Consider the following 26,768-nt stretch of genomic DNA (forward strand, 5'->3'; position numbering starts at 1 on the left):
ACTGGAATCTCCGGTTAGCACAGCGCAAACAAAACTCTGTATCCCAGCCTCAGGTGAGAGAAAAAGATCCAGATGCTCTCTTAAAACAGAAGCTCCTTTATTCAATGAGATGTTTAAATAAAGAGTGTGTGTGTGTGTGTGTATGTGAGGGTCTTTTGTGAGTGTTACTGACCAGGATTTTCTTGCAATGAAGAGAGACAAAAATCTGAAAAGAGAAACTTTTCCAGTGTTCACCACTAATCTAAGAGTTAGAAAGGTGAGACTGCTCTTCAGTAGAGGCTGAATACAAATGCAATGCTTATAGGTCTAATCATGATATTATAACCTGAGTACTGGGTACATAGCAGCCACAGCAATAAGTGAATTAATAGTTTATGTAATTTGAACTGACCATGTCACATAGCTCCAGGCTCTTACTTTGAAAGTAGCAAGCAAACTGTCCTACTCTGTTTATTATAGGATCACTGAAAAAATGTTTCTTTGAGCAAAGAATTTTATCTTAGTCCTTTCTATCTGATATTAATCAAGACATACAAGAATATCAGCTCTGATTAGATAAGTTTTTGTCAATAAATGCAAAACTTATAGTTCAGTTGAATATAAATAACTGTTTTTACATATTACATAATATAATTTGTGTATTTATATGAAATAGTTATTTATAAATATTTAACCATATTTATAAATCAGCTCTGATTAGATAAGTTTTTGTCAATAAATGCAAAACTTATAGTTCAGTTGAGGACTGAATTGATGTGGAGAAACTAAATTATAATATCCATATGCATTTCCTTTAACTTTTGATTTTCCTTTTTCCAATGTTTGCAAGTCTCATTCTGCTTTTGTTTTTTTATCTGCTATGATGACAACAGTGGGGGCAGTGAAAATAATCCTCCCAGAACCTCTTCCATATAATGAATGGAAAAATTACAATTCAGTACCTTTGGGTTGTTAGTCCATTTTTCTTATCGCGTTGTGCCTAGTACCTTCATGGCCCAAAGCCAACGGATCTATCTCTGCATTTATTAAAAGCCCCAGTGCTCCTGAAGTAGATTATTTACAATTCTGAAATGCAAACTAGCTTTTTCTAGTTATTTGTTATATCTCTGGGTCACATTTTTCCTTGATGTTAAAGAATTTGTGCTCACCAATGTTTAACTACAATTTGCCTAGTAAAGTTAGGAAGTACCACAGCTGAGAAATAAAAGACCAAGAGTACATGGAGGGTGGCGAGTGACATGGAGATGAATGCTACTTTCAAATATACAGATAGCTAGTATGTGGAAAAAGGCCAGAGGCAATTATGGGATTAGCAGGTAGAATTTAAGAGGAGAGGTTTCTGGTCAACCAGAGAGAGAACATTCTAATGATTAACACTGCACAAACAAGAAAATGTCTTGGGAAAGTGAGTTACTCATTGCCGATGTTGTTTTTAAAAGAGATTGGCTGGCCTTTGGTCAGGAATATGGGAGAATCGACTGTTGGACACTATGTGGGTCAGAGAGGTGGTATTAATGATCTCCCTAACTTTATGATGCTGTTTCTAACTCTGCAACAGTAGCAAGTTACTTGACATCTTTCAATGTCCTCATCTATAAATTTGACTTTTGGCCTGAATTATCTATAACGTTTCTTCTAGCATAACAGTCCATCAACTTTTAACAGAAATTATCCCACAAGTTCCACAGAATTTTGCAATATGAGGTTATGATGGGGTTGAGTGGAGAATGAACTTAATCTGAGCAACAGCTGGTCAAGTAAAAGAGTTGGGCAATGGTAGTCATGAGACTTAGACTACGCTCCCAGCTTGCCTCCCTGTGATCTAATCACTTCGCTTCTTTTGGCCCTGGGCTTTTCATCTGCTATTTAGGATGATAACTAGAATAATACTAAATCATAGTTAGCTCTGTGACTAACTCAAGATACAAAAAGGCTTAGAAAAGCTTGGCATATTGACAGGGTAATAGAAAGGGCATAACATGTTAGTAGCTGAGAACAATTTCCTTCATGTCTTTATTTAGGAAAATTTCTGGATCAGAATATTATGCTTAGTTTTATTTAGTCATCAAACATTAAAATGCTACATAGGAATTATAGGCCTCATAAAAGCTCTGAGACTTTCATTAGAAAAACAACATTGCTTCCAATGAGAAAACTATAAAGAGAATACTCGATTATCTCTGGGAAGAAAAGACTACAGACTTTCTTTTAATACTGGAGAGTATTCATGACAAGAAATGTATATTAGAATACCTATTCTAACAGGGTTGCTTTGGGAATTAAATGAGAATATTTATAAGTATTCATATTAAATACTTTAATTAGCATATATAAATTATATAAATATACATTGTATTTACATATAAGATAATAAGAAAAATATTTAAAATTAAATATAATATAAATAATATGTGTAATAGAATATAACATATGGCTAAATATTTATAAATAGCTATCTCATATAAATACACAAATTATATTATGTAATATGTAAAAACATATTATAAAACAATATGTAATATGTAAAAACATATTATTTATATTTTAATATGTTCTATTTATAAGGAACTTAGCACTATATCTGGTAGATAGTGAACATTCACCAGTTTTTATTACCAATATCAATAATGTGGTATCCCTGTTCTATGTACAAACAAAACAAAGTAACTCAGTAGAAGGATCATTGGAAATGATGCCCCACCTCTTGTTTTAACTATGTGTTATCAGAGAGGTTGGAAGAGACACCAGAGAGGTAGAACTTTAAAAAGAATAATCAGCAAAGCCTTTGAAAATAAAGTATATTTGTACCAGATTTTTGTTTCTGGTAAAGTGGAATAGTTGCACTTTTCCCCAATCCTCCCAATAAGCACAGCTAAAACCTTTGGGCATTATATATAAAACAAATATAAGAACTGTTCAGCTCTAGCCAAATACCACATAACAGCTGTAGGTCCCATCTCTACCCATGCTAGTAAAAGGCTAAGTGGGAGCCCAGACAACAACACCCCTGCTAGGGTCATGTTAGCAAAAGCCAAGTAGGGAGTCAGGACTTTCATCCCTGCTGAGCAGTAACTAGATCTCTCTCTCCATTCCCTACCTCCAAGCCTGTGTGACTGGAGACCACATGGGGAGCCTATTTCATCACTGCCCATGGTATCAAGGCCACCTTGTTTCCTACGTGGCATCAGTGGAAGTCATGCAGGGAGAGTAATGAGGCACTCCTACTGTACCCAACCAGGGAGTCCCAAGGGGGACTCAGAGGGGAACCAGAACTCCAGCAACCTGCCCAGCAACAAGGTGAAATCCCTACTCTGGTGTTGACAGAGGCCAAGTGGAGAACTAGGACTTCTATGCCCACCTGGCATTAACAAGGTCGTATTCCCTTCCACCACTAGAATGAAGCCAGAAAACAAAGTTTACATTAGATTCAGAGTCTCAGAACATGATATAAAAGTGTCCAAATTTCAATGAAAATCACTTATCATCTTAAAAACTAGAAAGCAGAAATAGAGGGGAAAAAGGTAAATAATTCATGTCACACCAAAATGACAGGATGGTAAAATCATCTGACAGTTTTTGAAGTAGCCATCATAAAAATGCTCCAGTGAGCAATTACAAACATACTTGGGATAAATGGAAAAAAAATAGAAAGTGCTAACAAAGAAATAGAAAGTCTTAGTGAAGAAATAGAAGATGTGAAGAAGAACCAAATGAGAATAATGGAGCTGAAAAATACAACACTCAAAATAAAGAGCTCAGCAAATGGGCTTAATAGCAGAATGGAGTAGATACAGAATACAGAATCCATGAACTGGAAGACAGAACAATAAAAATTATCCAGATTGAACAATAAATGAAAAACATAGTGGGGAAAATTAACAGAGCCTCAAGGACCTATGGAACTATAACAAAAAAAAGCTGTAGTTTGTGTCATCAGAGTCTTAAATGGAGAAGAAAAAGAGTATGTAGCTGAGCAAGTTTTCAAAGAAATACTAGCTGAAAAGTTCCTAAATTTGGCAAAAGATAGAAACCTACAGGTTCAAGAAGCTAGGTGAACCCTAAATGGGAGAAACTAAAATAAACACCAATACACATCATAACAAAACTTCTAAAAACTAAAGACAAAGAAAAAAATGTAAGAGCAGCCAGAAAAAGTACATATTTTTCTTATAGGAAAGAACTGATTTCAATGACAGCAAATTTAGTCAATATTTTTCAAGTGGTGAAAGAAAACTGTTAATCCAGAATCCTATAACTAGTGAAAATATTCTCCATCAAGACATTCTCAAATAAAGAAAACTAAGGAAACTATCACCAGCAAGCATACCCTAAAATAATGGCTTAAGGATGTTTTCTAAACAGAAAGAAAACAATAAAAGAAGGAATCTTGGAACATTGGAATGAAAGAAAACTCTGGTTAAACTAGTGGTCTTTCCTTCTTCTCTTGAATTCTCTAAATTATTTTTGACATTGAAGCTAAAAGTTTAATATTCAGTATGATTCTGAATATATATAGATGAAATATTTATGACAATTATATTTTAAATCGGGGAAGATAGAAGGATGTAAAAGGAGGCAAGGTTTCTATGCTCTATGCATGGATTTGGCAACTAAGATGAAATATGCCATTTTCTCCAAAAGCACAAGCTGCCTCAGTTCACCCAAATGCAATAGATAATTTGAATAGTCCTATAGCTTTAGAGCAATTTGAATTCATAATTTTAGAACTCCCCCAAAAAGAAATCTCTGGGCCCTGATGGTTTCACTGGAGAACTCTACCAGATGTTTAAAGATGAATTAACACAAATTCTACACATTTATTCCAGTAAAAAGAAGAGGAAGGAATGCTTTCCAATTCATTTTATTAATATATTATATTATATATTACCTTATTACCAAAATGAGAAAAAAACTGTACAAAAACAATCAAACAAATAAAGTACAGATGAATATTCTTCATCAATATAAACACAAATATCCTTAACAGATTTTTAGCAAATAGGATTCAGCAATATATAAAAATTATATACAATGACCACATGGTATTTAATCCAGGGATGCAAGCCTGGTTCAATATTAAAAAATCAAGCAATATAACCCAACATATTAGCAGGGAAAAGAAGAAAAAAAATCACGATTGTATCAATTGAAGCAGAAAAAGTATTTGATAAAATTCAAACCCAGTTCATGACAAAAATGCTCGGAAAAATAGGAACAGAGAAGAACTTCCTAAACTTGAAAAAAAAGCATTCATAAAAGGCCTACTGTTAATATTATACTTAATGGTGGAAAACTTAGTGCTTCCTAAGATTGGGAAATGAGGCAAGGATGTCTGCTTTCACCTTCTTATTTAATATAGTACTGGAAGTTCTAGCAAAGGTAAGTAGGCAAGAAAAGGATATAACGGATATATAGGAAAGGAAGAAATAAAATGATCTTTACTTGCAAATGAAATTTTCTATACAAAAAAGAATTCCAAAAACTCTAAAAATTAAAAAAATCTTTGAACTAATAAGTGAGTTAGGCAAGATCATAGGACAAAAGATAACCATGGAAAAATCAACTGTATTTCTGTACACTAGCAATGAATATGTGGACACTGAAATTGAACATGTAATGCCGTTTATAATTGCCCCCAAATACATAGGTAACATTTTATTTTATTATTACTATTATTTTTTATAGGTAGCATTTTAATAAACATGCACAGAACTAGTATGCCAAAAACTATAAAACGTTGATGAAAGAAATAAAAGATTTAAGTGAGGACACCTACAATGTTCAATGATTGGAAGACATGGTAAAGATGTCGATTCTTCCCAAATTGATATACAGGTTTTAATGCAATTCCTCTCAAAACTACAAGAAATTTATGTATATATAGACAAGATTATTATAAAACTTATATGGAGGGACTTCCGGAGAAGATGGTGGCTTAGTAAGATGCACGGATCTTAGTTTCTTCTCCAGGACAGCTACTAGGGGAGTAGAAACGACACAGAAAGCGCCCAAAGCCACAACAGAGATAAAAAAGACAGTGTACCCCATCCTGGAATGGCTGGCTGGCTGAGAGAAGCCGCTCGGGTGAGATCGCCGAGGCGCGCGGGCCTCACCGGTTGGGGCGGCAAGCGGCCGGAGTCACTCCCTTCCCCCTTCCTGGGCCGGCTGGGAGAATTGGAGAGGCAGTCCACTGAAACCGCGGCGGCTGGCGCCCACACCACGCACAGCCCCCCGGACCAACTGAGAGAATTGGATCGGAAATCCCCAGGCCGCGGAGAACGGTGACGGGTGGGGGAGGCCCCTCCCAAACCGGTGACTCCCCAGGAACGTGCACTCTCCCAGGCGGGCCGCTGCCGCTGGCGCCCTCCCGCCACACTTGATGCCCCGGGCCGACTAGGAAATTCGGACGGGCGCTTTCCCGGGCTGCGGCGGCCAGCAACCCTCCCCGCGTTCGGACCCCGGGCCGGCTCAAGCCGCTTCGGCTAGCGAACCTCCCGGATGGTGAGAGTTTTCCAAAGTTAAAGGTCCCACAGCACCTTTTACTGGTGGGACCCGCAGACAAACGTGTGCCACGAGCGCCACCTACTGGGCAGGATAAGAAAAACAGAACCCAGAGATTTCACAGAAAAATCTTCCAAACTTTTGGATCCAATCCCCAGGGAAATCTGTCTAAATGCGCAGACGCCAACAGAAGATAACAGATCACGCTCAAATAATTGAAAATATGGCCCAGTCAAAGGAACAAACCAATAGTTCAAATGAGATACAGGAGCTGAGACAACTAATGCTGAATATACGAACAGAAATGGAAAACCTCTTCAAAAACGAAATTGATAAATTGAGGGAGGACATGAAGAAGACATGGGCTGAACATAAAGAAGAAATAGAAAAACTGAAAAAACAAATCACAGAACTTATGGAAGTGAAGGACAAAGTAGAAAAGATAGAAAAAACAATGGATACCTACAATGATAGATTCAAAGAGACAGAAGATAGAATTAGTGATTTGGAGGATGGAACATCTGAATTCCAAAAACAAACAGAAACTATCGGGAAAAGAATGGAAAAATTTGAACAGGGTATCAGGGAACTCAAGGACAATATGAAGCGCACAAATATACGTGTTGTGGGTGTCCCAGAAGGAGAAGAGAAGGGAAAAGGAGGAGAAAAACTAATGGAAGAAATTTTCATTGAAAATTTCCCAACTCTTATGAAAGACCTAAAATTACAGATCCAAGAAGTGCAGCACACCCCAAAGAGATTAGACCCAAATAGGCGTTCTCCAAGACACTTACTATTTAGAATGTCAGAGGTCAAAGAGAAAGAGAGGATCTTGAAAGCAGCAAGAGGAAAACAATCCATCACATACAAGGGAAACCCAATAAGACTATGTGTAGATTTCTCAGCAGAAACCATGGAGGCTAGAAGACAGTGGGATGATATATTTAAATTACTAAAAGAGAAAAACTGCCAACCAAGACTCCTATATCCAGCAAAATTGTCCTTCAAAAATGAGGGAGAAATTAATACATTTTCAGACAAAAAGTCACTGAGAGAATTTGTGACCAAGAGACCAGCTCTGCAAGAAATACTAAAGGGAGCACTAGAGTCAGAACTGAAAAGACAGAAGAGAGAGGTATGGAGAAGAGTGTAGAAAGAAGGAAAGTCAGATATGATATATATAATACAAAAGGCAAAATGGCAGAGGAAAATATTATCCAAACAGTAATAACACTAAATGTTAATGGCCTGAATTCCCCAATCAAAAGACATAGAATGGCAGAATGGATTAAAAAACAGGATCCTTCTATATGCTGTCTACAGGAAACACATCTTAGACCCAAAGATAACATAGGTTGAAAGTTAAAGGTTTGGAAAAGATATTTCATGCAAATAACAACCAGAAAATAGCAGGAGTGGCTATACTAATATCCAACAAGTTAGACTTCAAATGTAAAACAGTTAAAAGAGACAAAGAAGGACACTATATACTAATAAAAGGAACAATTAAACAAGAAGACATAACAATCATAAATATTTACGCACCGAACCAGAATGCCCCAAAATATGTGAGGAATACGTTGCAAACACTGAAAAGGGAAATAGACACAAATACCATAATAGTTGGAGACTTCAATTCCCCACTCTCATCAATGGACAGAACATCTAGACAGAGGATCAATAAAGAAATAGAGAATCTGAATATTACTATAAAGGAGCTAGACTTAACAGACATTTATAGGACATTACATCCCACAACAGCAGGATACACCTTTTCTCAAGTGCTCATGGATCATTCTCAAAGATAGACCATATGCTGGGTCACAAAGCAAGTCTTAACAAATTTAAAAAGATTGAAATCATACACAACACTTTCTCGGATCATAAAGGAATGAAGTTGGAAATCAATAATAGGCGGAATGCCAGAAAATTCACAAATACCTGGAGGCTCAACAACACACTCTTAAACAATGAGTGGGTCAAAGAAGAAATTGCAAGAGAAATTAGTAAATACCTCGAGGCAAATGAAAATGAAAACACAACATATCAAAACTTATGGGATGCAGCAAAGGCAGTGCTAAGAGGGAAATTTATTGCCCTAAATGCCTGTATCAGAAAAGAAGAAAAGGCAAAAGTGCAGAAATTAACTGTTCACTTGGAAGAACTGGAGAAAGAACAGCAAACTAATTCCAAAGCAAGCAAAAGGAAAGAAATAACAAAGATCAGAGCAGAAATAAATGAAATTGAAAACATGAAAACAATTGAGAAAATCAATAAGACCAGAAGTTGGTTCTATGAGAAAATCAATAAGATTGATGGGCCCTTAGCAAGATTGACAAAAAGAAGAAGAGAGAGGATGCAAATAAATAAGATCAGAAATGGAAGAGGAGACATAACTACTGACCTCACAGAAATAAAGGAGGTAATAACAGGATACTATGAACAACTTTACGCTAATAAATACAACAATTTAGAGGAAATGGACGGGTTCCTGGAAAGACATGAACAACCAACTTTGACTCAAGAAGACATAGATGACCTCAACAAACCAATCACAAGTAAAGAAATTGAATTAGTCATTCAAAAGCTTCCTAAAAAGAAAAGTCCAGGACCAGATGGCTTCACATGTGAATTCTACCAAACGTTCCAGAAAGAATTAGTACCAATTCTCCTCAAACTCATCAAAAAAATCGAAGTGGAGGGAAAACTACCTAATTCATTCTATGAAGCCAACATCACCCTCATACCAAAACCAGGCAAAGATATTACAACAAAAGAAAACTACAGACCAATCTCTCTAATGAATATAGATGCAAAAATCCTCAATAAAATTCTAGCAAATCGTATCCAACAACACATTAAAAGAATTATACATCATGACCAAGTAGGATTCATCCCAGGTATGCAAGGATGGTTCAACATAAGAAAATCAATTAATGTAATACACCATATCAACAAATCAAAGCAGAAAAATCATATGATCATCTCAATTGATGCAGAGAAGGCATTTGACAAGATTCAACATCCTTTCCTGTTGAAAACACTTCAAAAGATAGGAATACAAGGGAACTTCCTTAAAATGATAGAGGGAATATATGAAAAACCCACAGCTAATATCATCCTCAATGGGGAAAAATTGAAAACTTTCCCCCTAAGATCAGGAACAAGACAAGGATGTCCACTATCACCACTATTATTCAGCATTGTGTTGGAGGTTCTAGCCAGAGCAATTAGACAAGAAAAAGAAATACAAGGCATCAAAATTGGAAAGGAAGACGTAAAACTATCACTGTTTGCAGATTATATGATACTATACATCGAAAACCCGGAAAAATCCACAACAAAACTACTAGAGCTAATAAATGAGTATAGCAAAGTAGCAGGTTACAAGATCAACATTCAAAAATCTGTAGCATTTCTATACACTAGTAATGAACAAGCTGAGGGGGAAATCAAGAAACGAATCCCATTTACAATTGCAACTAAAAGAATAAAATACCTAGGAATAAATTTAACTAAAGAGACAAAAAACCTATATAAAGAAAACTACAAAAAACTGTTAAAAGAAATCACAGAAGACCTAAATAGATGGAAGGGCATACCGTGTTCATGGATTGGAAGGCTAAATATAGTTAAGATGTCAATCCTACCTAAATTGATTTACAGATTCAATGCAATACCAATCAAAATCCCAACAACTGATTTTTCAGAAATAGAAAAACCAATAAGCAAATTTATCTGGAAGGGCAGGGTGCCCCGAATTGCTAAAAACATCTTGAGGAAAAAAAACGAAGCTGGAGGTCTCGCGCTGCCTGACTTGAAGGCATATTATGAAGCCACAGTGGTCAAAACAGCATGGTATTGGCATAAAGATAGATATATCGACCAATGGAATCGAATAGAGTGCTCAGATATAGACCCTCTCATCTACGGACATTTGATCTTTGATAAGGCAGTCAAGCCAACTCACCTGGGACAGAACAGTCTCTTCAATAAATGGTGCCTAGAGAACTGGATATCCATATGCAAAAGAATGAAAGAAGACCCATCTCTCACACCCTATACAAAAGTTAACTCAAAATGGATCAAAGATCTAAACATTAGGTCTAAGACCATAAAACAGTTAGAGGAAAATGTTGGGAGATATCTTATGGATCTTACAACTGGAGGCAGTTTTATGGACCTTAAACCTAAAGCAAGAACACTGAAGAAGGAAATAAATAAATGGGAGCTCCTCAAAATTAAACACTTTTGTGCATCAAAGAACTTCATCAAGAAAGTAGAAAGACAGCCTACACAATGGGAGACAATATTTGGAAATGATATATCAGATAAAGGTCTAGTATCCAGAATTTATAAAGAGATTGTTCATCTCAACAACAAAAAGACAGCCAACCCAATTACAAAATGGGAAAAAGACTTGAACAGACACCTATCAGAAGAGGAAATACGGATGGCCAAAAGGCACATGAAGAGATGCTCAATGTCCCTGGCCATTAGAGAAATGCAAATCAAAACCACAATGAGATATCATCTCACACCCACCAGAATGGCCATTATCAACAAAACAGAAAATGACAAGTGCTGGAGAGGATGTGGAGAAAGAGGCACACTTATCCACTGTTGGTGGGAATGTCAAATGGTGCAACCACTGTGGAAGGCAGTTTGGCGGTTCCTCAAAAAGCTGAATATAGAATTGCCATACGATCCAGCAATACCATTGCTGGGAATATACTCAAAGGACTTAAGGGCAAAGACACAAACAGACATTTGCACACCAATGTTTATAGCAGCGTTATTTACAATTGCAAAGAGATGGAAACAGCCGAAATCTCCATCAACAGAAGAGTGGCTAAACAAACTGTGGTATATACATACGATGGAATACTATGCAGCTTTAAGACAGGATAAACTTATGAAGCATGTAATAATGTGGATGGACCTAGAGAACATTATGCTGAGTGAGTCTAGCCAAAAACTAAAGGACAAATACTGTATGGTCCCACTGATGTGAACAGACATTCGAGAATAAATTTGGAATATGTCATTGGTAACAGAGTCCAGCAGGAGGTAGAAACAGGGTAAGATAATGGCCAATTGGAGTTGAAGGGATACAGACAGTGTAACAGGACTAGATACAAAAACTCAAAAATGGACAGCACAATAATACCTAATTGTAAAGTAATCATGTTAAAACACTGAATGAAGCTGCATCTGAGCTATAGGTTTTTGTTTTGTTTTGTTTTGTTTTGTTTTGATTTTACTATTATTACTTTAATTTTTTTCTCTATATCAACATTCTATATCTTTTTCGGTTATGTTGCTAGTTCTTCTAAACCGATGCAAATGTACTAAGAAATGATGATCATGCATCTATGTGATGCTGTTAAGAATTACTGATTATGGGCCGCGGTGGCTCAGCGGGCAAAGTGCTTGCCTGCTATGCCGGAGGACCTCGGTTCGATTCCCGGCCCCAGCCCATGTAACAAAAACGGAGAAACAGAATACAATAAAACAAGAAAATGTTTGAAGATGTTTCCCTTTCTTCCTTCCTTCCTTCCTTCTACCCTTCCTTCCTTCTCTCTGTCTTTCCTTTAAAAAAAAAAAAAAAAAAAAAAAAAGAATTACTGATTGTATATGTAGAATGGTATGATTTCTAAATGTTGGGTTAATTTCTTTTTTTCCGTTAATTAAAAAAAAAAAAAAACAGAAGGGGTAATTGGAGCTGAAGGGATACAGACTGTACAACGGGACTGGATATAAAAACTCAGAAATGGACAGCACAATACTACCCAATTGTAATGCAATTATGTTAAAACACTGAATGAAGCTGCATGTGAGGTATAGGTTTTTTGTTTTTTTTTTTTTTCTTTCTATTATTGTTTTAATTCTTATTCTGTTGTCTTCTTATTTCTTTTTCTTAATCAATGCAAATGTACTAAGAAATGATGAATATGCAACTATGTGATGTTATTAAGAATTACTGATTGTACATGTAGAATGGAATGATTTCTAATTGTTTTGTTAATTCTTTTTTTAATTAATAAAAAAAAAAGGAAAAAAAAATTAACCTGGAAAAAAAAAACTTATATGGAAAAGAAAAGAATTGGTAAACTATTTTGAAAAATGAAAATAAAGTGGGAGGATACAGTTTCTCCAAAATTTCAGGACTTATTATATAGCTTGAGCAATCATGATAGTGTAAAATTGCAAAGGAAGAGACACAATGGAGCAGTGGAACAGAATAGGGAACTAAGATAAAGATCCACAAAAATATGCACAACTGAAGTTTAATAAAGGTGCAAAGGCAACTGAATGGAGGAAAGATAACCTTTTCAAGAAATGGTGCTGGAGCAATTAGATATCCATAGACAAAAAGATGAATCTTGACCTAAGTCTCACACCTTATACAAAAATTAACTTAAAATGAACCACAGACTTAAATATAAAACATAAAGCCCTAAACTTTTGGAAAAATACATAGGAAAAAAATTCAGGGTCTAGGAGTAGCAATGAGCTCATACACTTGGCAGCAAAATCATCATCCATAAAAAGGAAAACTTGATTAACTGGACTTCATCAAAATTAAAAACTTTTGTTCTGAGAAAGATCTTGAAAAAGAGGATGAAAAGACAATTTACAGTATGAGAGAAAATACCTGCAAACAACATATCCAACAAATGACTAGTATCTAGAATACATAAAGAATTCCTAAACCTCAATTGCAAAAAAGCAAAGAATCCCACTGGGATATGGGCAAAAACCTGAAGAGATATTTCATTAAGGAATACATACTTACGGCAAATAAGCACGTAAAAAAGATGTTCAACATCACTAGCCACTAGGGAAATGCAAATTGAAACCACAATGAGATTATATCACTGCACACTTGTCAGAATGACTAAAATAAAAACATTGACAACGTCAAATGTTGGCAAAGATGAAGAAAAACTGGCTCATTCATGCATTGCTGATGGGAATGTGAATTGATACAGCTTTCTCTTTTAAAAGTGTGCATGCAATTACCATAAAACCAGAAATTTCACTCCTGGGCATTTACCCCAGAGAAATGAAGACTTGTGTTGAAACAGAAACCTCCTCAGAAATGTTTATAGTAGTTCTATTCATAAAAGCTCCTAAATGGAAGAACCTTGACCTACTTTGGTGGTTAAACGTTTAAACAAGCTGAGTGTAGTAGTTCAGTTCAGGTGTCAACTTAGCCATGTGATGGTGCCCTGTTGCTCTGTTGCTGTGACCTTAAATCATCAGCATGTGAAATTCATCTATGGCTGATTACATCTGCAGTCAGCTAAGGGGAGTGCGTCCTACAATGAATGAGGCTTAAAAGAAGTCAGAAGAGAGAGAGAAAGATCACAGTACAGCTCTGCGAGCACAGCAGCCCACCCCAGCTCAGCTCAGAGCTCAGAGCTGGCTCTGACCCAGACATTTGGAGATGCAGAAAGGAACCTTTGAACCCAGAAGCCAGGAGAGAAGCCCAAGAGACTTTGGTGTATACTTTCCCAAGTTAGTAAATTTTTAACTAAATAAATCCCCTTTATAAAAGCCATTCCATTCTGGTTTATCGCATTCCAGCAGTTTTAGCAAACGAAAATACTGAGATACATCCATACAATGGGATACGACTCAGCAATAAAAAGGAATGAACTACTGATATACACAACAATCTGTATGACTCTTTAGAACATATGCTGAGTGAATAAAGCCAGTCCCAAAAGTTTACATCCAATGTGATTCCATTTATATAACTTTATACTATCTATTGATTGAGCAATCTATCTCTCTATCATCTATCTATTTATATTAGAGAAGTTGTGGGTTTATAGAAAAATCATGATTAAAATACAGGATTCCCATATACCACTCTAATATTAATACTTTGCATTGGGGTGGTACATTTGTTAAAACTGAAATATGTGACATTCTTGAAGTGACAAATTTATAGTAATGGAGAAGAGATTAGTGGTTGTGAGGGATCAAGCAGGGGGTAGGAGCAAAAGGGAAATGGTTGTGGCTATTACCAAAGGGCAACCTGAGGAATCTATGTGGTGATAAAATGTTCTGTCTTGACAGTTTTGACGTTAATATCCTTGTTGTGATATTGTACTATAGTTTTGCAAGTTGTTACCATTGGTTCTGGGAAAACGGGTAAAAAGTAGATGGGATCTTTCTGTATAATTTCTTAGAACAGCACGTGAATCTACAATTACCTTAAAATAAAAAGTTTAGTTAAGAAAAAAAACCAAAAAAATAAAACCAACAAACAGAAAACAAAACAAAACAAAAAAAAACCCATGCAACTGCATATCCCTTTAACATTTTCAAATTGTTTAAAAATATATTTTCTCAAAAGGAAACAGTGATATGAAGATGGAGTTTTCTTTCCCTTTATTTAATGCTTTGATGGAAGCAACTAGAAATTCTTAAGCATGATATGTACTTGGCTGGAAATTCTTGGTCAGTTAAGTGAATTCCTTACTAGTTTGTCTTGATCACAAAAAATTTAAAGGTGAGTCCAGATGTTCAAAGAGCTGAGAACTCTAAATGGACACTTTGTGTACACACCCCCAGACAAAACATGGCAACAAAGGGAACAGGACACAATGAAACCATTTACCTCTTCTTTGGCGATGCGCATCTCATCCTTAACATTAGAGAAAACCGTGGGCTGGATAAAGTATCCTTTATTCCCCCATGGGCCACCTCCACATTCCAGCTTGGCCCCTTCTTTCTTCCCACTCTCAATGAGGTCAAGTATTTTTTCATATTGTTCCTTGTCAATCTATTTGGAAAACGATGCAAGAAAAGGGGGGAAAATCAGCAACTTATAGAAATCACATATACATGGAATACAAAGTGCTAGGATATTGTTACTAAATCAAATCTTGAATCATAACAACTGAGAGGTGCTGATTCATTCTTTGGATATGTTTTATTCTCGTGACTATTCTGGGGGAGAGAAAAAAAAACCTGCAGATAGATATTTTCATTTAGAATGTGCTTTGCAGTTATGTAAGAAAAGCTCAGAGGCACTGAAAACACATGCAGACCTTTTCACACAGCTGTCATTTATTTACTCTGGAAGAAATGCCTGTTAATAACCCAACACACTTACCTGGAAGCTGTAATCCTAACTCTAATGAAAGGAGAGAAAGAAGCAAAATGTTGATACTGAGCTTAGTTAGACGTGGCAGTTAGAAATCAGGGACTTTGGGCCTTGAGAAGATCTCCATATCTCTGCTTGGTTCTCCCCATTCCTGGACCATCCCTCTAGCCTGGTCCATGGTCTTGGAAGCCATGGCCATCTCTCCTAAGCTGGCACAGTCAGTTTAGGTCCAGACTGTCACCACCCTGCTGCATTCAGCGAGCCACATCCAAATATAAGGCAACTATTGGGAACTTAAATATTTTGTTCAACAACCTATTTATAGGGGAAAAAATATGTCCAGAGTCCAAGTTAGAAACACTAGGAGCACATGCTTCCTCCCCACACACTGGAATGGGGGCTACTGAATACCTTGATTCCTATTTTAGGGGTTGAAAGATAGGATGATTCGTTAATTCCAAACACTGGTGAAAGCTGCTCAGTTCTTGGGTGTGGCAGGGGTTAAAGGATTAAAGACAAATAATGCAGGCAATCCAGGAGGTAAAGCTGGGGGCCTTTTGCCTTTTTAACTAGTTCCTTATAACTACTTAAACAGGGGGTTTTAATACTCTTCTTTGTCTTTACAAATCTTTTCCATTTTCCAAGGCCCAGAAAAAGATTCCACAAAGTTTTCTCTAACTGTATGTGCCCAGTTCCCATATTCAAACTGGATTAAGTGCCATTTGAAACCAGAAACCACTTTCTATAAATTGGCACAATATTAGATGCAATGTTGTTCAATGTTTCTCAGTGTGCAATATTTAATTGGATATTCCAGAAAGAAAATGTTCCTTTATTTCCAGCAGATTGAGAAAGCTGTAGTGTTGGTTTAATAAGCAGCAATATTTAAATTATGCCATAATATTGGATATGGCTCAGACTGAGGGGATAGGGTTAGGTAGACTGTCCAATTAAGATATTCTAGGTGATCAGTAAATAGTCAAGAATCCATGTACCTCTATGTGTGAAGCGTCCCTGGCCTATTCCCAGCAATCAACTGACTGTTACTTCAAAATCATGATTTTGTGCCATAATTTAAGTGCCTGCATGGGAACAGAATAGACAGATAACTGGCAACAATCTCATCCCTGCATATACACCAGGATTTGTTTGCTGGAGAATTCAGATGGTCACTGTGCTGGTTTGAAATAATGTATGTACCCTAGAAAACCATGTTTTAATCCTAATTCCATTTTGTAAAGGCAGCCATTTCTTCAAATCCCTATTCAGTATTGTATGTTTGAAACTGTAATTAGATCATCTTCCTGGAGATGTGATTTAATCAAGAGTGGTCGTCAAACTGGATTAGCTGGAGGCATGTCTCCACCCATTCGGATGGGTCTTGATTAGTTTCTGAAGACCTATAAAAGAGGAAACACTGTGGAGAATGAGAGAGATTTCACAGAGATAGCCACGAAAAGCAGAGAGCCCACCAGCCAGCGACCTTTGGAAATGAAGAAGGAAAACGCTTCATGAAAGGAAGCCAGGAGAGAAAGCTAGCAGATGATACTGTGTTCGCCACATGCCTTTCCAGAAGAGAAAGAAACCCTGACCGTGTTCACCATGTGCTTCTCACTTGAGACAGACATCCGGAACTTCATTGGTCTTCTTGAACCAAGGGATCTTTCCATGGATGCCTTTGATTGGATATTTCTATAGACTTGCTTTAATTGGGACATTTTCAGCCTTAGAACTGTAAACTAACAACTTATTACATTCCCCCTTTTAAAAACCATTCCGTTTCTGGTATATTGCATCCCAGCAGCTAGCAAACTAGAACAGTCACCAACTTCTAAACATACAGGACTTTATATTTTAGTGCCTTTCTACTTATAACGTATCCAATTCTTACCAGGAATTGGCATCACCTGGTAAGAAAATGCAGCTTCTCAGGTCCCACGCCAGACCTGAGAATCAAACATCTGCCAGATCCTCAGGTAATTAAATGCACAGTCACGTTGAGAAAAAATACCCTAGACTTTAGGATTAGCAACGCATTTCAGTTACACTTAGGGACATACTCGGTTTGATCTGGTTAATTTTGATTGACCATTAATACAAACCTTCAGAAGGGTTCAGACTGAAACAAACCTGAATTTAGCCTTCCTGGTAGCCCTTGGGAGACTGCTCCATAATGCCAAGATGGAACTATTAATTGTGTGATACACCAGTGGCTCGTGGGCTATTCTATGGAATGCAATGGGTCAGGATGATGTGACAGTGTCCAAGTATATATATAATGTATTTGAATGTGCAAATTCTTTGCATCATTAAAGTTGATGGGTGGAGAGAGAATATATGGATTGAGAAAAGCCACTGACACATCCCTCCAATTATAGATCAATAAGAACAATGAAAGCAGATATACTGAGGTATAGATCTGGTATAGGTATAAACTGAAACATATGATTTTCATTTATTTAATAGACATTTGAATGCATACCATGAAGCAGGCACTCAGATAGATGCTTTATGTGAATAATCTCATTTTACTACACATCGAGCCCTCCATTCCTATTTTATACAGGAGAAAGCAAAGCCTGTGGTTCCAAAGCCCCTCTTTCCACACTAGGACAGGATGCTACACTGCTAATAACATTAATGTATTTTATGTGGAGAGCATCCCTTCTTTGTCAAATTAAAAATACTGATTTATCTGCGCTTTTACAGAAAAGCACATTTTGGTATATAGATAAAACGGGAAGAATATTTTACAAATAAACAATTTTATATGTGTATGTATATGTACATTATAAATGAGCATACATATATAATATAAACACAAGATATGAATACATAAAATACACATATATACCACATAAGAAACTGTGGGTCCAACCTCCAAGTACTTCACATTTGTAATTTTCAAACTAAAAGCAGACCAAACTTTTAAAACAATTTTTCCCAAACAAGTATCTTTGGTGATTATTTTCTCTGTATGTTTTATTGTTATAGTTAATGAGGAAGAGTCTATAAGTATGTTAAAAAAGCCCAGCTAATTCAATGAGGCAACAGACTAAAGCTTGGTGAATGCAGTGTCTCTTTTCCATAAGCTCTTTTTCATAAAAAAAGATGAGTATTTTTAAGGGTATAGAAGCCCTGAGGTCTGAAATGTCTTTTACTTCTCAAAGTTCTAACATACCTATTTATTCAGTGCAACCTGAGATAAAAAGTTGCTCATTTATAGAGATTAAAGTTTTATATTAAGCATTTAGATCATGGATTGTTTACTTATGAATATGACAATTTTTAAAAGTCTATTTTAGCTCCCTTCTCTGAGGAATAACAAGGTATTCTTGCTCAATTTTTGCATCTGGTTGAGTTGTGCAGATTCCCTAATGGGGAGAATATTGCCCACCCAATGTTCAATGTCAAGCATCTTAGATTTCTCCTCTTCATAAGTATATTTCAGTGTGTCTGTCTGTCTATCCATCTATCTACGTATAGATATATCAGATTGGCAAGTACTTTACTCTTCAATTGATAGATACATAGATAAATATTTAGGGAGAGAAATAATCACAAGTGTAAACCTAGAATTCCTTCATTTGGGGATGGAGGACCAAGTCAAAATTAAAGTCAGAAATTAGACATCAACCCAGGAGCTGGGGTGGGAGAAGGGAATGGGGAGTTAGTGCTTAACTGGTACAGAATTTCTTTTTGGGGTGATAAAGAAAAGTTTTGGTAATGGATGGTGGTGATGGTAGCACAACATTTTGAATGTAATTATCAGCACTGAATTACATATTCAAATGTGGTTAAAAGAGGGATCATGAGGTTATATATTTGTTACTAGAATAAAAACAAAAAATTAAAAAATAGAATCGTATAAAAGAAAGAGTGAACACATGTAAATTATGGTCTATAGTCAATAGTTCAATTATAATAATATTCTTTCATCAAGTGTAATAACAGCCACACTAATGAAAGATGCTAATAATATATTAAAAACAATAAAAATTTAAAAATTGAATTTAATATGCATCTTGATGTGCATCTGAAAGATTACCAGATATGATCAAAATAGGCAACTATTTTGTACTCAAAGACAAATACAAAATACAATGGGATTAAGATAAAACCAATTATTATTTCATTTGGCAGTCATTTTAGGGATTTTAGGTTTCAATATTTCACATTGCAGTAGTCTTAATTTGCATTGCACAAGTCCTACTATTTCCTTACTTGGATATTTTGGGAAGAACAGGAAAAACCATGGCAGTCTATTAACTTAATTAGTCTGTCAACTCCATGAGATCAGGCAGCATATCTTCCTTACTCTTTTGGCCTTGCCAGGTACCTATATAATGCTTATAGTAGGCGTAAATAAAATAAGGAAGTATAAATAAAGTTGGTTGAACAAATGTATTTTTCATTTAGTGAATAAATTAAGAATCATATTTGCTTTCAAATCAAAGCCAGGGAGCAGTGTATAAGCTAATGTAAAAGAATAAAAACTCTCAGTTTAATGTCTAGACTAGAGCAGAATTTATTAATAGTACTATTTGGGGGCTGATTATTCTTTGTTTGGGGGGACTGTCCTGCGCATTGTAGGCTGATTAGCAGCATCTATGGCCTCTACCCATTAAATACCAGTAGACCCAAAGTCCCAAGCTTTCCCAAGGGATGATGACCAAAATTGTCTCCAGACATTGCCCAATGTTCTTTGGAGAAAAAAGTCTCCCTCAAGTGGCAACCACTTTTTAGACTAAGACCAAAGAGTAGGAGAAGATTCAGAACCAAGGGACCAGAAGCTTGAATAACAATGAACAGAGAACTGCGCAAGGAAAAGGGAAAAGTGATCTTTGGATGAGAGGGAAAGAGGGAGAGGGACACTCTTATTGATGACTGTTCTAAGTAGACAGAGTACTGTAGCCCTAGAGGAATAACTGGGCTTTTCCAATTAAAATATGAAGTTTGTCCCAAGCCCAGAAACTCAGGATCTTTTAGGATATTTGTGCTACCATTACATGGTCAGAGTAACTGAAGAGTTGGAGAAAGTTTAGAGGCATCTGCCACCTGTGGGATGCCAACCTTGGTAAAACACTGATACTGGGGAAGAAATAATACTATTTCTTTTATAGTATAAGAACTCCCAAGTGTTCTATCCTGTTTAGATAACTCTATATCAGAATCAAGATGTGTGCACATTGAGGAAATCAAGAACTTTATTTTCCTCCCCTCTTTCATCCTCTGCTTGCCTCTTAAACTGTCTCTTGGCATGTTTCCATTAGGTATTAGATTCATTTTTTTAGATTACCAAGTTGGTACAATAATGCCATCTAAAAATTGCAGAGACAGTAAGTAATCTTACTTCATTGAATAGTTTATCTTATTCAATAAAAAACTAGACTGAAAAAGGTGGAAAGAACAGAATTCTGTATTTTTATTTCCTGTTAATGGTATTCCTATTTTATACTCACCTGAGGGCCTTGATTTACCCCTGGGGTTAGAGGATTTCCAAGAACATACTTCTTTGCTCGTTCAATGCTCCTTCGAAGAAACTCATCATAAATGGATTCTTCCACAAAAAGCCTGGATGCGGCTATGCAGCATTGTCCCTGGTGGTAGAACAATCCGTGGTGTGCAAATTCAACAGCATTGTCCACTGCAAAGGAAAGAATTCACATTAAAGAAGAGATCTTTCCTAAAGATTATGTATTTCTTATGTATATTTCTCAGAGGCAATATGATGGTAGAGAAAGATCATGAGTTGTGGAGTCAGATATGGGTTTAACATATTCCACCTCTTTATAACCAGGTGACAAATTAACCTTTCTGACCCTTTATGTGCTAAGGGAATAACAGTAACAAATAAAATTTCAAAAATTGATGGTTATTATTACTTTAAAAGAAGTAGCATTAAGAATGTGGAAAGCTTCATAATATCAAATTATCTTTATAAATACATACATTTATAATAAGTTAGATGACTGAATATTTCTTTCAGGCCTCTGGTTTTAAATTGATAACAAAGAAAATCTATAATATCTGTTGAATTAAATAATGTCAAAACATTCTTGAAGACTCTGATCAATAGTAAAGGTGATATTTACCAACCAACTAACAAATAAACAAAAAAGAAAAGCTAACACTCAGAAACTCTACCTAGCTAACATTTTTATCCTCAGGAGGACATTTTCAAGATATACCATATAAAATATGTCATATTGTTTCATATATGCTTATAGGCCTTTTAAATCCATTTATCTGAAATGGTGAAATATACCTTAAAAGACTTCATTAGTAGATCCTAAACAAGAAGAAAAAAATAGGTATTGCATTTTAATTCTTTAAACGCTGAAAATTTAATTCGACATTATAGCACTAAGGTATTATTTCACTTATTTTCTGAACTAGTTATTTTTGCTTATATTGTAGTAGAAGCAGTTTACAAAATGGCTTTCTTCAGATTTGTCTTTTGTCAGATTTATTCAAAATTCAATGTCAGTCATTTGATGTCCTTCCCTTTGTCTAGAGTTCAGTAAAGTATTTATATTTTGATAATATTGAAAATAAACATAAAACATCAGACTTAATCAGAAGTATAAGACTTCTGTCAGGCTTGTAATTAAGAGAAAGATGGAGCCAGTTCAATATAGCATATTTGAATGGGTTTAAGAATTCACCTTAGGGGCAGGCCACGGTGGCTCAGCAGGTAAGAATGCTTGCCTGCCATGCCAGAGGACCCGGGTTCGATTCCCGGTGCCCGCCCATGTTAAATAATAAAAAAAATTAAAAAATAAATTAAGAACACAGCGTGTGTGTTATTCATTATCTACGCAATGTTAGAGATTTGAAGAGTAATTGTGGACTCTGATTAATGTCTTACACGTTGACTTTAGAAAACAATGCCTTTTGTAAAATTCAAGCTCACTTATGACATTATCAGACACCAAAAATGATGAAGGGTGAAAAGTTTAAAAAGTGGCTTTGACTCACAGTCAGCGTCAGCAAATACAATGCAGGGGCTCTTCCCACCCAGCTCCAGGGTTACCCTCTTCAGATTGCTCTCTCCCGCAGCTTTTTTGATAATTTGGCCAACCTGAAATGGAACATTACAAAGGAGGAGGCTTAATCTGTTCTCATGAAGGCATGTTTAATTATTGTTTTAAATTCATACCATAGTTAAATTTTATTGGGGAGAAACAAACAGCATTTTTCAAGATTTGGTTATTTTGGATAAAAGGCTTCTCTATGCAAGCATCCAGACTGAAGATGAGACAGAAGAAGGCTCCTGAGCAAGAGAGCAAAGGTACAGCACGTGATAGCTGATCTTGATGTGAAGGTCATCTTTCCTTTTTTTTTTTTTAATGTTTACTTTTAATCAGAGCTTCATCTCTCTACCAGATCGATCAGACATATCATGACCCAACCACAAGTTATCTCTTTAACTTTTTGTCCTCTCTGTTGGAGTCTGGAAAATTCTGTCTGGCCAAACTAGCATATACACCACTCCCTGAATCTCACCTCTCTGCTCTTTATTATGTGCTCACTCTGACCTGGACTCTCCATTCTCCAAGTTCCACCCTTCTTTGGGGTCTACCTCACATCTTAGCTTCTCCAAGAACCCTTCCCTGATGACCCTAGGCAGAAATGAGCCTTTCTTTCTCTGACCTTCTAGAGAACCTTCATGGAAACTCTTTCAGAGTCAACTTCAGATTGCGTTATTTATATCCGTACAAATTTCCCAGATTGTCACATCTTTTGTAGCAGTAACAATGTCCTGTCACTGTACCCTTTCCTCACCAGAATTGCTCTGGGCTCAACTGCTGAGTGATGGAAAGATCTCTCTTTCTCGCTCTCTTTCTCTCTCTCTTTCTCTTTCATATCACATCTTCAAAAAGTATAGTTAGAAGAAAGAAATTGGATCTGTGCCCTGTGCTGCCACTTCAGTTGACTGGAACCCTACTGTTCTGGTTTCTTCCTTAATGCTAGTTCCTTCTTTTCAGAGAGAGACATTGTTTTCAGATTTTTTTTTTTATCCTTTGTGGGTCACTTCCCATTAAGATTATTTTCAGTAGTCATTTTTGTTTTTCTATCTCTAAAACCTGGCTTACTTGTAATATACCAGGCCTATATATAATTATTTATCCTTTATTATTTTTATTAAAGCCTTAATTCACTAAAATGATCTTTGCTTTTCTTTTTAAAAGATGATTCATTTGATTTTGCATCTTTTATTCTCTGGGTTTCTTTTCCTACTTTATACAGAAGGTATTTGGCTTCCCCAAAAGCTGAAAGATAGAGATTCCTGCTGCATAAATTTGTTGTGTAGCAATCAAAATGAAGTGGGTTGCATCTTTAGTTTGTATTTAGGTAACCCAGGAAGATGTTTTTCAAGTGAGACTTAGCTTAAGAACATAGGGACTGATAACTTCATAAAATGCTTCCATCCTAACTGAACAAAAGATAAGCACATTCTGGCTGAGATGTATGTTTTTAATCTTTAGTGGCTACTGAACTAACTGCTACCATGCATTATAGAGGACATTATTTATTATAGAGTAGGGCATTAATTATTATGCTAATGCTTTCAACTTATTTCAAGATTTCAGTGGGCCAAATCAAACCCCTAAGAGTACATTAACAAAAGTAGATCAAAAGTAGACTGATTGGAGAGATCCTGTCTGAAATTTCTCTTGTATCTCATTTTTCCTCTGCAACATATTTTTATCAACATTTTTAAAAACTTAATTTTCATTTAAGATGACTAAGAATTTTCTATTTTCTAGAATACATTCTTTGTCTTTCCACCTTTGAATTTTCCAAATTCTTCTACACCTTTTTTGTTGTTGCTGTTTTGTTTTAATTTAGAAAAGTTTATTGGAGAAACTATATTACAATGTAGATAATTTTTGTCTTGGAAGATGAGAAGCTTTTTATAAAGGCTACAGATGTCAAAAGAAAAAATGGTCAGGATTTACAGATACACAAGAAAGGTCACATGTTGCTAAGTACAAGTCCAGATAGCAAATAAAAGTTTCGCCTGGAGTATTCCCAAAAGCTAAAGCCAAAACAAGAAAACATTAATTTTTACTCCACAATTTTATTTGCTTACATAGAAAAAAGTAAAATCTCATCTTTTTCTTTTTTTTTTTCTTTTTTGAGGGGTCTACAATGAAGAAAAGACATGAACTTTTAAGACTATGAATAAATAGTATGTTCCATGAAATTGTGACGTTGCCTTAGGGGTCAGAAGTAGCAAATGCTCAAGAAAAGTTTTTAACTTATTACTTGCTGCACAAGGCGGTAAGGTTCTGGTTTCAACTGATTTAATGGGATTTTAAAATTGTTACCTTGTCAGAAAGATATTGTGAGAATGGAGGTCATCGTTACATCCATTGTTGGCCTCTTTGGTGGCATTTGGCAAGTTCTCTAATATCTGCTGAACAATGAACTAAATGCTCAAAGAGAACTCAGAAAGAGGTCTAGGGAGCTGGTACCACGATGGAATTTCCTTGTGGCTTGTAAAATCATGTCAGTTACACTTATCTATTTAATACTTATACAGAAGTGGTTACTGTACTGGTTTCTGGAGACAACAGTGAATAAGACTTTTTGAAGATAGTCAGCAAGCAGGGGAGACACAGAGCAAAACAGTGGGCATGTGCTATCAGGATTACATATTGTGGGTGATGGGAACATAAAGGAGGAGTATGAAAATACAGGCTGCTCCTGGGACTGAAGAGGTAAGGGGAAAACCAGATAAGTAAGATGCTGTGGGAACCATGTGAGAACAGGTTATGGTCACACATCGGCATAAGCATAGGGGAATGAAAAGACGCACGGAGTCATCAGGAAGTGATAGGTCAAGAGTGGCCAAAAAAGTAGAGATGGGAGCTCTCCTCTCAAACCTTCCAAATAGTGTGGACAATTAAAGGGTGGGGGAAGGAAAGGAAAAAAAAAATTAAGCAAGTACTGACAACTCATAGGGCATAGGTCATTTATTGAGCACTCAGTAGGGTGATAATGCTTTACTACTCAGTAGCCCATTCAATTTTATTTCTTAAAACAACCCAATATGGTAAAATATTACTAGCCCCACTTTACAAATGAAAAACTCATATTTAACAAGGATACTTAACTTTTTGAAGGCACACTGCGAGGAGAGTTAGGGTTAGAATTTGAACCCAGGTATTTCCTAGTCTCCTTTATTTACTCCACACTGACTAGAGAACAGAGTAGAGGTAGGATATTGATCCAGTGATAAAAATGAATTTCCTCCTGGGGAAGGTCTAGAACCCTAGGCTGAGAATTTTGCACCCTCCTTCCTGCCCCGTCTTCAGTTCTGATTTCAACCCATGACTTCAATATCTTTTAATTCATTGCTGTGGCTTGAACATCCCCAAATGTTTTGTCTGCAATAAATCCTGAAATGTTGACTTTGTCTTAACTCAATAAGGATATATATAATGCAAACTTTTTCTACTCTATGTCCATAAAAAAAAGAAATAAAAAGTATATGTTAATCTGGCTAGTTTAACAAAAGGATCAAGAAAAAATAAGTTTTGATTTACCACTATTTCAATTTTCTGCATAAATGTTTCTTTATATTCGAGTGGCTAATCAGGAGTATAATATAATCAAATTATTCTCTCCTCACAATTTAGAATGTTTTTCTTGCCTCTCAAATTTCAGGAGGTTAAAAGAGTAACCACCCTTCAAAACGCAGAGCAAATTCTAGCAATTAGAGATCATCATTCCATCCTGGAAATCCCCTTGCAGCACTCTGTATACATCTTAGTACCTTCACCACTTCCTGCCTTGTTTCTTAATTGTGTTAGCAGTTTTATAAGATGAAGTAATTCTTACTCTTCATCTTCTATATTGTATACCAGTAAGAGATATTCCTTACTTCTTACATTGGACATCTAACAATAATCAAGGCACGCAATCTATTAGAATGACTCTAGAATTTTCCTGCTGGATGTAGTATAATGTCACCACTTTCTTTTGCTTGGTATAGTAAAACCCTTTCAATAGATGGGAATCTATTCCCTCAAACTCCACCTCCCAGGCAGCTCATTCTCTGCCCCTCCTGCCTCTTTTCTCAGTGCCCATAGTTGGGGTCCTGTTCTCAAACCTTTTCGATGGCCAAGCT

At 36.0% G+C, this 26,768-nt stretch overlaps 1 protein-coding gene across 1 annotated transcript in view; it reads right to left on the bottom strand.

The window, feature by feature from the left end:
* The window catches only part of ALDH1A1 (aldehyde dehydrogenase 1 family member A1), a 65,704-nt gene that overhangs the window by 8,057 nt on the left and 30,879 nt on the right, over positions 1-26,768 (bottom strand). The window contains exons 9-11 of the mRNA XM_077148435.1: positions 22,607-22,709; positions 21,088-21,272; positions 15,137-15,301 (exon numbers count right to left, since the gene is read on the bottom strand). Of these exons, the coding sequence (XP_077004550.1) occupies positions 15,137-15,301; positions 21,088-21,272; positions 22,607-22,709 (453 nt within the window). The remainder of the gene's footprint in view (positions 1-15,136; positions 15,302-21,087; positions 21,273-22,606; positions 22,710-26,768) is intronic.

This window comes from Tamandua tetradactyla, chromosome 2 (assembly GCF_023851605.1).
Source record: "Tamandua tetradactyla isolate mTamTet1 chromosome 2, mTamTet1.pri, whole genome shotgun sequence".
Classification (NCBI taxonomy): domain Eukaryota; kingdom Metazoa; phylum Chordata; class Mammalia; order Pilosa; family Myrmecophagidae; genus Tamandua; species Tamandua tetradactyla.